A 12,324-nucleotide genomic window follows, 5' to 3' on the forward strand; every position below is an offset into this window, starting at 1 on the left:
TTTTCCAAGCTGAAAATCAAACAAAACTTTTAAAATTAATCAATAATAAAACATCAATGGCGAAGATGAATCCAATACTCAAGTGTATGAATTATATGCATGCATGGGTAGATAGGGGCTGGGAGAGCCAAATAACAGTATGGTCAACGATTCAAACTAAACATCTGATCAGAAAACGACCTTATCATTTTCCAATGCTAGGAATTCATTAAAGCCACTTGAACATCTCCCGACAACAGAAGAAACTGAAACAATCAAATCTAGTATACTATATTCAACTATATTGCCATTACCAAAAAGCGAAGACGATCCATTATCATTAGTGCTCATTTAAATTTAGGGGTCGTCCATAAATGGCGTCACACTCGTAGGTGGGGGGGGGGGGGGTGTCCGTAATTTTGTGACGGTTTGTGATGAGGGGGAGGGGGTATTAAACTATTTTTTCTTATATTGTACGAATCACCATTATAGATTGCGAAGTGAATTTAATAAAGTAATACCAATTTTATGATATTCACCCATCCCAAATACTCCACTGCCTACGCCCCTGATTACAACATTTGTTAACATATAATTATAAAGTTAAACCGCTTCCGAAAGATCAGCTAGTCAGAGTTTCTTCCAGGCAACTCTTCGGGAAAATTCTACCGCCCCCCCCCCCCCCCCCGAACGAAATGAAATTTATATAATTTATATAGAAAATATATATACTTTTAACAGTGTCCGCCCCCCCCCCCCCCGAAGATAGTCTACCGCCCCCCCCCCGAAAATTTCAAGTGCCCCCCCCCCCCCCCCCGGAGAAAAAAGTCTGGATGAAACACTGCAGCTAGTATATACACTAAACACCATTACTTGGTCAGTCCTATGCGCGTTTTAAGAAGGGACTTCCGCACGTAATAACACATCATAAGATTTATACATCTATTAGTATTAGATCTAGATGTAGGCTATTTGTACCAGCATCATACATAATGTCTCGGCACATAGCACAGATCCGACTATCTCTAAGGTCCTTAACACTTATCAAAAGGTATTAAGTTTTACAGATTTTTAATAGTTGTAGATTAGAAACAGGGCTTAAACAATTTAATTATTAAATCATTGCTAATTATGAATTTGAGGTAAGGAATGGTTTTGCAGCATGACCAATGAAGAAAAGTGTCAATGTCACTGTTAGCAAACTCTATCGCTAATCAAGGATTGAACAGACGGACAATACAAACAATGGGATTGTGCGATAAGGATTTGACGAGCGGGGGGAGAATTTCATTCACGTAACAAAACTCTCAGCCGCAAAATGAGCTTTTTAAGATCCTATTGGATCAGACAAAATTCTTCTTTAGCCTCCCCTCCCCTCCTAATGTCTTTTCCTCTTTGTTTCTTTTCATTACGCTATATGATCTGTAACATGCCGCTTTTGTCGTTATATGAGTCAACTATTGGAATTCAGAATTTAAGTCTCTGATTGTAAGTGTATCAAGGATATAGTATAACTATAATGTGGACGGTTGGATGGCAAGGTTTTAAAATAATTGACGATCAAGCTGGGTACCAGGCGGTAGGACGACGTCCCGCGTCTAGTGGGTGGGGAAGGAAAGCCCGGTGAGAGCCCACGGAAGTAGCGACCGATGTGTGGGAAACTCTGTCGGGGTTTGCCACACTGAGGCCTGCCTGGCTAATGGAAGTGAACCTTCTGAGCCGGTTCCCGTATAAGGAAGGAAGGAAGTACTACTTAGCAAGAGGGGTTTTAAGTTTAAGGCAACCGTATAATGTATTTGCTTACGAATAATTGAATTAGGAAAAGTTATACATAAAACTTCACACATAATTACTTTATATATACAGTTTGAATCGTGTGATTAAAAAAAAATTACAATACAGAAACAAATACAACTGATGTGGCACCTCTATTTAAATTTACTTATGAGCAAACTGAACTGCGTAGTGGTGGGGAAATTTTGACAAGGTCAACAACGTCATCACGATGAAGTAGTAGTATTCTTACAGTTTGGGCGATAGTGATTACGATTACAAATTATATAAAACAGTTACAACCCCCCTCCCCCATGGGCCCCTCTGTAAAAAAAATATTGTCATAATACCACTGCTACTTATTTAAATCTATTTCTGTAATATATATTTGTGTAATACATATTTGTGTAATATATATTTGTGTAATAGAACAGTCATCTAAAAACTGACGCTATGTTCACTCTGAGTTGGTTATCTTCCCCCCCCCCCCCACACACACCTCACCACCACAATTGTGTAGAGCGACATTAATGTCACACCTAGGTATACACTGGGTTGGATAATTGACCTAAAGTGACCGGACAGTGGTGAATAAAGTTGAACCCACCTCCACCCCCAACCCACCCCGAACTGATCTGTTAAGTACATGTAGAAAAACGTGTAATAATGTACCAAAGTACCATGCCGCCAGAAAATTAGCTTTTTAAACGTAAAACTGTGAATATTGTTTTTGCAATTACCATTAAAAAGGTGTGTGATCAATACAGTGATCTTACCCATACCTATCTCTATGTTAAAAAATGATCTTTAAAGAACACAAAGTAGCACTATAAGACCGATAATTAGTTAAAAGTAGGCTGTTATTCCGAATGTTTTTCTATGGTATCGAAAAGCGTGGTTTTATACCAACTCTGATTTTAAAAACTTTCATTATGCTGTAATACTTTAGCATTTTGGATGACGATATATTAAATTCTGAGGACTAGTTCCAAAAGCAAATTTGTTAAGCAAGTTACGAGGATGATAGTGGGCCAAAAAAATTCCGGAATTCCTTCCTGGATTTCACGGAAAAGCCAAAAAACCTCGAAAAAAATGCAGTTTTTGGCCCATATCTCGGCAACCAGAACACTTAGCGACTTGAAACATTTACCAATCGATTCCTGCCATAATTTAGAACAATATTGCCGAAGAAAGTTTTTAAAAATATTCTTTCGTTCGGTCACAAAAAACTTTTTAAACTTACATTATACATAATACACTACAGTACTATATAGCAATTTGGACCGAATTAGTAGGCATGTTTATCCAACCACACCACACGCGTCATCACGTTCAATAGCTGCGCCATCATGTTCATAAGGCGCGCAATGGTTTTTAGTCATATAACTCTACTGTTTTTAAAAAATGTGAAAAAATGATTAGGCCTAGCGAAACAAAACCTTGTAATTGTAACTCCCTATCACTCTCATATAAATTATAAATAAATTAATAGGGTACAAAAATAAGGAAATTGCGCTTAAATTGTCACTAGACTTTTTAATTAACTTGTTTTTATTTCTTCAGAGTGCTACTTTCAATGTATTGTACATCATAGCGAAGTAATGACATACAGCTAGTAATTATATATATATATATATATATATATATATATATATATATATATATATATATATATATATATATAATACACGTATATAGAACGTGTTAAAAAAATTCGGCGCCTTTTTTTGCTCTTTTCGCTCCCCCTACAACGAAAACCTGGATACGCCTCTGGTACCACTGTTAGGGCATGACTGACCGCGCTGTAGGGTATGTTCTACGCATTAGTATATAGATACAACTCATCAGTACTATTCAATTCTTATATTATTCAAAATGCAATATTTGTGAACGACTACAATACTTTTTTACACTCTGTAGACAAGAAAGTAAAATGTCATTTTTACTTTCTCGTATGGAAAGTATTGTAATCGTGCAAAACATTACATAATTTTGAAATCTTGTTCGCGCGCGCGCGCGTGTCTGTAAACACGATAACTTGAGTACCGTTACAGCTAGGTTGATGAAATTTCATATATAAGTATAATATCAGTTGTAGATCCTTATCAACTTTTCGGCGATTTCCGATAACCGGAAGTGAAACTTTTTCTACTTTGAATTTTTCAAAAGCCTATAACCTGAGTACTATTTCAGATAGATAAATGAAATTTCACTTGTAAGTAAAAAATCTAATTCTCTGCCTTCTTTCAAATTTTTAGTAATTTCCGTTCACCGGAAGTATTAATTTACGCCATTTCCGGTTTCTAAAAAAACGCATGTGAATTTATAAAGTACTTATAATATTCCCCACTATTATACACGTTGCCTATCCGACAATTTTAGGGCAGAAAAAGAAGCTTTAGAACATGCAGCAAACCTCCTGTCAGAACACCCTGAATCACCGAATAGTCAGATTGTATTTCTTACAGATGCCAAATCAGTCCTGCAATCCCTACAAAATCCAGAGTCCTATATTCAAACACTTATGACAGCACTAGAGAGGCTAAAAAATACCTGCAGCAGAATTGTGCTGCAGTGGATCCCGGGCCACTGCCAGATCCAGGGTAACGAGATCGCAGACCAGCTGGCAAAAATTGGGGGAAAGAAACCACAACCGGAAATTTCGCTACACCCAAAAGAAATAAAAAGAATAATAAAAAACAAACAAACGCAAATGTGGTCTGTCACACACCCTCACTACATTAAAGACGACGGCTATTATAATTTAACACGAAAACAACAATACATAATCTTTCGTCTTAGAACAGGCCACAACAGACTAAATCAACACATGCACAGAAAACTGAAGGTTGGGTGTAGCGAAATGTGCCCTTGTGGCAAGGCCCCGGAAAACACGGAGCACGTACTCCAGGAATGTACTTTGTAAAGCCAAGCACGAGTCAGACACTGGCCCCAGCCCACCCCACTCAGGGAAAAATTATATGGGGCACCTGACAAACTGGAGACCACAGTCCGGTTTGTCCACGAAGTTGGACTTGTCTGAATCCTCCACCATATTCACAATTAAGAACGAAGAAGAAGAAGAAGATACACGTTTTATTTGGCGTTAACTTGGTGCGCAGTTCTTTTTCTACGGATTCTATTCTATTTTAAAAGGTTTAAGTAATTAAAAATGGATTAAAAATCATGTCTATATCCCGAGTTGCCATCCTCCGTAGTTTTATACATTTATAGAAGAATATTCGAGAAAGTTTAGGGGAGATCACTCGTGGTTTTTTTTATTTTTTATTATTATAAATTTTTAATATTCTAAATGGAGTTTATAAAACTGTTGATAAAATTATTTGAAAATTTAAAATAACGAGCCGACCCGCGGCTTATCATGCGCCGCTATTTAGTTGTTTTATTTTCCTAGTTAAGGACGATAACACCCCCCCCCCGGTTAAAGCAGCCTCCTCTTAGTTACCTCCCCTAAGTTTAAAATAGTTTCAAACTAAATTATCTGCCCCTAATAGCCGTCACTAAACCCGGCTCTACGATTGTAAATATTTAGCGTGAACCACTGCTCACCAGACCATGTGGGGGTGGGTGTGATAGCGTTATCCTAGGAGGCGCGCTTACAGCTTGGTGTTTTATATTGTCTCCAAGAAGAGAATTATATATATAGCCTATATAGATTATTTAGATAGCGTATTTTTTAATTCTTGAAATGTTATGCCTCATTCTGATACTTAAATGGGTTAGAAAACAAATTGAAAGTTTAAGGGGGGGGGCATGCACATCGAAAGTTTTAGGGGGGGGGGGGTGTGTGCAAATCGAAAGTTTGTCGTTTGTCCCCGGGCGCCGGGAAGGGTCGCTAAGCCTCTGCTTGTAGATCTATATTTTTGTACACATGGCATAATATGCATAATACTTGGCCGATGGAGATAAAATTTGGTATACGATGTCAGGACACGTACTAGATCTACATCATTTTCTATGCAAGGGAAAATTTGATGGACAAAACCCTTGTGTCGTGTCGGAAAGGGATATAGATCTACTCTGTGTTGACAGCTATTAACAACCATGAAGTTGTCTAAGGGAGACAATACAATACGGACAAAGGTTCTCTCTCCTCCTCCCCCCCCCCCCCCCCCCCCCAATGGTAGCTGGAAACATATTTAACATAACCAGGTCCGAATAGCCTAACTTGTTTAGTAAACGAATATCTAAACTAGATGGCTTATGACGTCATGTGAACCGGGATTTCGAATAGCTTTACGACTTTAACTATACGAATCCGGGTCCAAATAGCTTATACATTGTTAAAACCTGGCAAGAAAGTCCGCAAACTTTGACCTTATTTCTTAGAAGCTTGCCAATAAGTAAGCAGAACTGCTTAGTCATTAAAATCTTATCCTGCTATATCATTATTTAGATATCTAGACCTAGTTCTAAATCCGGCTTGTGTCCAGCCTTGTCAATATATAATAAAACCAAGGTACTTGTTCTCTCTTGAATTCATTTTCACTGTGATTAATGCTGGTTTAGATTGGGTAATTTTATTCTCTATTAATTTTGTTTCCATTATAATTCTGATTATTCATTATTCATAAAAATTAAAATTATTAGTTTAGCCATTAATAAATATTATAAAAATAATATTTAATAATCATTAAGAAAAGACATAAATTTCTATTATAAATTAAATTATTTGTTGAACAAACAATCTCAAAGCTAACAACAAGTTGTTAGCTTTGAGTAACAGTTCTAGGGGTAGGCCCATAGTAATACATAGTAATACGTTAATTACGCAGCCATACTAAATACTAGAGTAGTAGAGTAGATATAGAATCTAGATTAATTACTATTAATTAGTTAGATCTAGATAAGAAGATTCTAGATTAGTAGATTTAGATCTATCTAGACGTGGCCCATATGTTCAAAATATGTTGCCATATGACACACTTACTTACACTTTGTGAGTCTTACAGTGCAATTACATGACTACAGTTACATTACAGCAGCACTAACATACATTCTGTGCGATGAGTTACAACCAATCTATTCAATCTTACACTATCAGTAGTATCAGTACCATGACTAACATCATTGTCATAGCTTAGAAGAAGAATAGTTATAGACCTACTTTAAAAAAAGTGAAGTAGCCTACTATTAGTTAGATCTAGTACTAGTACCATAGCCCCAGAGGCGTAGCAAGGGGGGGGGGTGCAGACCGCACAGGGTGACACCATTAGGGGGGTGACACCAAGGCAAAACATAGTAAAATATATAGAGAAAAATTTGAGGGGGGAGTGCAAATCGAAAATTGAAAGTTTGTCCCCAGGAAGAGTTGCTACACCTCTGAGGGGGTGACACCATTAAGTGCCGCACTGGGTGACACCTGACCTCGCTACGCCACTGCATAGCCCTACTCCTTTTGAACCTGACAGCAGAGTTTCTTCTTCTATAGCATAAGCTATGATGGTTAACCTAACAAAAATACAAAGCCATCATTCTTTATTAATATCTAATCATACACAAGTTAATAACAATGTTGAATCTTCTCTACAGAAATTTGGTGACCTCTAAGTTATTGTATATCAGAATGCCATCCAGACTTGGTTATTGGGCCATTAGAGGGGTATGTTTTAGTTACATGATAATTTAACAGGTTTTTATTTAAAAACATATAGGGTTAGATAGAGGGTAATGTGGGGTTGACGATGGTTTTTTTTTTCAACATATATTGCTGCCGAAATACATTTTAAAAATTCCTTTATTTCAGCTTGCACAGCCTATTCGCCTTCTTCTCACTTACGTTGGTGAAGATTTTAATGATGATCGTTATGTGCAAGGAGATGGTAAATCAAGTCTTATTTTTTTAAACATTACTAACTAACAATGCAGCTTTCCATTTGTATTACCTTTGAACTTATAACTAAGCTTTTATGGTTTGTTTTGTTTTTTTGCAGAATATTTACTTTTATAATAGAGTAAATTTAATTTTCCCATTTCATCTGTAAATTTGCAGGTCCAACATTCAGCAGAGATGAATGGATGAAAGTTAAGAACACCCTTGGGTTAGATTTTCCTAATGTAAGCAGCTGCATGCAATAATATTGCATTTTTCTAGTTAAAAGTAATGTATCCAAATGAAGAGTCATTTTCCAAAATTTGTTGAGTGACAAAAATTAAAATAATTAAACTGTCTTCCTCATTAGGATAAGCTAAAGGTTTTTACAAAAAAAATTGTGACAATGTCTTTGGAAGTCTTGTAAATATTGACAAATTCAAAAGTGCTCCAATAAATTAAGAATGACTTGTATAAACCAAAGTATAATTATTGTCAGAAAAATATTATAAGCTCTATTTAAAGTATTGATTCTCAAGGAAGAGATAAAAGGTTTAATTTTAGATAAACGAAGAACAATATAAGTTTAACAGAATTTATTTAAGATAGAGAGCATATCTTTTCAAACTTCATTTGTCTGTTTGGTAATTGTTGTTAATGGTATACTGGTGTACTGAATGGGTACTAGAGTATGTGTGTTGTGGAATGTTTATATCAATAGAAGATTTTGAATGTGATGAGGCATGTAAGGATGTGACGTCGGAGAGTATGATTTTTTTGTTAGGGGAAGTTGAAATTAGTCTTCGTCTTGTTGTGTTAGTGGATATGTTTTATGTAACTGTAATTAACCTATGAAATGAACCACCACCGTCCTGTCTTGATTTGTAATTGTATTGGATCGTCATACGTTGTTCTTCAACTTCCAGCATCAACCCTGTCCTCATCTTGCATCGTAATGACAGATACAAAAGTAGAAAAAAAATAACTTTGAAATTGTTAATGTTGCATTTTTTTTAACCAATTCAACTCCAGGCTTATCTGATTTATATAATGAATTATATTTTTTTCACAGCTCCCATACTACATAGATGATGAGGTTAAACTAACTCAGTCTAACACTATTTTGCGTTATCTTGGAAGAAAGTACAAACTTTGTATGTTATAATTTTTTTTTAACCTACAGTAAAATTTATTACTACAAGATTTCTTTCTTGCATGGCAAGAAGAAAAATTTGAAGTTATAAATTTAATTGTAATTATAGCTGTTAGAAAAATGTTATAAGCAAAGTGTTTAAAATTTTTATTAATATTGTCAATTAAAAGTAAAAATGACAAAATATGTATTTCATTTTTAAAAATAAAATAAATTTATCTTCTATCAATTATTTATTCTTTTTGTTCACCTTAATTCACTTCACAATTATTTAAAGTAACGTTCAAGCTTGAAAACATTTATTATATCCATAGATGGTGAAACTCCAAAAGAGAATGCTGAAGTAGATCTTTTACTTGATGTCATTATGGATGTCAGAAATGGATTTGTACGTCTTTGCTATGGACCTGAGATTGTAAGTTTTCTTCAATATCCTAAAAAAAAAACTTTACGGCAAACTAAAACTTTTACTTTTGAAAAACACTTTAAATTGTACTAATATAACCGAAAAAATAACTTGTCTGGTTAATTTTGTTTTAGACTGACGCTGTCCGTCAAGAGTATGTCCAGCAAGTTAAAGCAACTCTTGATTCACTTGAAAAGTTCTTAGGGGACAAAAAGTTTTTTGTTGGAGACAAGGTAAAGATTTTAATAATCTTGGATATTAACACCTTAACTTTATGTGACTTTTAGTTTTTGTACTCGAAGCCATTTGTTTTTTACAAATAACAATGCTGTATGAAAATAATACATTTTTATCATTTTACATCTAAAAAATTTTATTGGTGTGATTTACTTTGTTTTTTGTTCTGTAGGTAACAATCTGTGATTTCCACATTTATGAAATGTTTGATCAACACAAACTATTTGAACCTAGTCTGTTTGAAGGACGGAAGAGCCTCAATGAGTATTTGCACCGGTTTGAGGAACTGCCTAAGATTAAGGAGTATAGATCCTCTGACAAATGTATTGTACGTCCTATTAACAACAAGACTGCCAAATTTCGTTAATTCCTTAGCAGTGTATTACTGCATTTAAATTAGTTATTGAAGTGATTAATAACAATTTAAAATGTGTAAAGATGCATTTCCATAATTTTTTTTACTCTAAAGAAACGTGTTTTGATGTTTAATGTAGGCTTACACACATCTCCGGTCAGTACATGTGATAAAAATGTGCACTACATCTTAATTGTTAAAAACTTCACTACAGTAATTTTTGGTTAACAAGCTTTCTTGATCTTGTTTTTTTTTAATTGAGGTGATGATGAATATAATTTGATGTAAATCTACTTGTATCTAGTCTTGAAAACTGCTATTAGATTATATTAGTAGTCTGTTTTTCAATTAATGATGAAGTTTATTTTGTTTAGTTTATTACTTACTACACAGTAAGCTGCTAGTTTTAAGACACATGGCCTTTTTATACCTTTAGAAATAAAATCTATTGTTTACATTTGTTATGGATTGTTAAAGATTAAGTTTTATATTTAACATTTTATTTTAAAAAGTTAAAAATTTATGTACTTAAAAAGTTAATAATGAATTAGTTTAACTTCTATCATTAGATTCCTAAAATATTAACTGGTCTGTATTTTGATCATTACAATAAAGTAAAATGTAAATCTCATAAAAAATGTTACAGCTAATTATTTTTTTCATATTTAAATTGTTATTGGCTGTTTATGTCCAAAGGTATTTTTTCTTAATTTCTTTGTTTTTGATGCAAACAACAAATTTTTGCTAAACTAGAGATATAACTATTTAGACTAAACTTCTATTCTACACACATTCCTGAGACACTGCCTTTAAGTTTAAGGGGGATTAAAAGTTTATCTTCCTACCATTATTTGTTTTTGTTTTTTTTATTTTGTTTATAGAATATGAAGGATGTATTGTAATCCTGCAAAAAATCTAAATTGAGATTTTGACAAACAAAAGTGCTACTTGCTCTACTCCTGGCTTCTCACAAGCCAATAACTTGAGCCCAGTTTAAGTTAGGTGGATGAAATTTCATGGATAAGAATTACATTATATTATATGTGCAGGTTTCTTTCACCATAGTACTTGTAACTGTCTTTAGCTTGTGAGGTAACTAATACTATCTGTTTTATTACTAATTTCACCTTGTGAACAATTTTCGGTAACCGGAAGTAGTACTTTACTCTATTTCTGGTTTCTAAATTACCAATAAATTGAGTACCTTTTCAGTTATGTGGATGAAATTTTATATATAGGTATAAGTTTTTATTCTCTTGATTCTGACAAATTTTGAATGATTTGCGCTGATCGGAAGGAAGTATATATAAATAAATCAACATTTTTCTTCAGCTTGCGTTTTACTTTAGCAACAAGTAGATGATGGTCTGAAGCAACATGAGCTCCTTGACGCGTACATCTTAAGTGATCTCCTGAACTTTTTTAAGAAACATATAAATATTTGGTCTATTTGATTTTCTGTAGACAAGTCAGGTGATATCCAAGTAGCCTTATGTCTCCTTTTGTGATGAAAGAGACTACCTCCAATTACTAAGTTACTTGCGTCTAATTTCTGCAGCTACTTGGGCTGCTTTTCCAGCTTCATACATTGTACGGACATTACAAGATCCAATATTGATGGCGGACAAGGTGGAAATAATGGTCGGTAGTTTCCAAATACATATTGGCTTTCACCACTCGGCTTCATAAATTCTCCATAGGGAGATCCATTCTGTATTTCTCTCTGCGTTTCTGTAGCGAGTTGTTTTTTACAATATATGATATAAGGTTGCTGACCTTATGTTCAACCCCCAACCTGAAGGACCAGGGTGCTAGATTTCGCCTGACCCTACCCTGCGCAGATCTTCCTAGCTTGGTTCCACAAGACAAGAGTTTACACACCTGCTGGTATAGCTCTGGGGGTCGTCAGGGTACACAAGCTGCCAAGCCACGGCAAGACTAACACCAGATGGTAGACTTAGTCTTGTAGGGTGTTAATATAGTGTATGGTTATGCTATTTTAGTAACAACGCAACCATACAAAACCCCAATACGTTACCATCATCTAAAAAGAATCAACATGTCTCTCTTTATAACGCACTGATGTGGAGTAAGAAGCCATAGTTGAATGACTCAATGAGAAGTTTTATAAAGGGCTGGTAACCCCGTCCTGGACAGTTGCAGTACTTTAAGGGGATTACAGCTATGCGTTACCCATTGTGTATTTGTACACGAATGGCCTAGTTTTCTAAAACAGTTATTTAAATGTAAAGAAAGTAGGTGCTTTATTTGTTGGATCTGAAATCTGAGTTGTTATGGCACTGATTTGTCCACGCTATTGCCCAGATGCCCCATTGCATGGTGTATGAAAGTCTAGAGTCTACGTTAGTCACCCTCCGTAATAATGAGGTAGACACTCTTCGCCGACGAGTGCCTGCGACCGCACATGTTACAGGGACGAATCATCGAATGTCATGTGCCACCGTGTCCCTATTCTATTGTGCTTTTTAAAATAAATGTTGGCGCCATAGTATCCGCGGGCGATTCTGTGACATTACATCCAGACTTTTTTCTGGGCGGACTAAAATTTCCGGGGGGGGGGGGGGGGG

General features: G+C 35.1%; 1 protein-coding gene across 3 annotated transcripts; it reads left to right on the forward strand.

Moving 5' to 3' along the window:
• Positions 1–943: 943 nt before the first annotated feature.
• Positions 944–10,583, forward strand: LOC131939470 (glutathione S-transferase Mu 4). 3 transcript variants are annotated; one of them, XM_059297782.1, is made up of 8 exons: positions 944–1,030; positions 7,306–7,375; positions 7,520–7,595; positions 7,766–7,830; positions 8,658–8,739; positions 9,053–9,153; positions 9,279–9,377; positions 9,554–10,583. In XM_059297782.1, exons 1-8 carry the CDS (start codon positions 972–974, stop codon positions 9,746–9,748), a joined length of 747 nt encoding a protein of 248 aa, XP_059153765.1. In that variant the 5' UTR covers positions 944–971; the 3' UTR covers positions 9,749–10,583. The 3 variants fall into 3 exon arrangements, with proteins under 3 accessions (XP_059153765.1, XP_059153767.1, XP_059153766.1); XM_059297784.1 differs by lacking the exon at positions 944–1,030 and adding an exon at positions 6,096–6,232; XM_059297783.1 differs by lacking the exon at positions 944–1,030 and adding an exon at positions 6,097–6,287.
• Positions 10,584–12,324: the final 1,741 nt, after the last annotated feature.

Source organism: Physella acuta, unplaced genomic scaffold (genome assembly GCF_028476545.2).
Source record: "Physella acuta isolate Inbredline_101_S28 unplaced genomic scaffold, ASM2847654v3 ptg000281l, whole genome shotgun sequence".
NCBI lineage: Eukaryota > Metazoa > Mollusca > Gastropoda > Physidae > Physella > Physella acuta.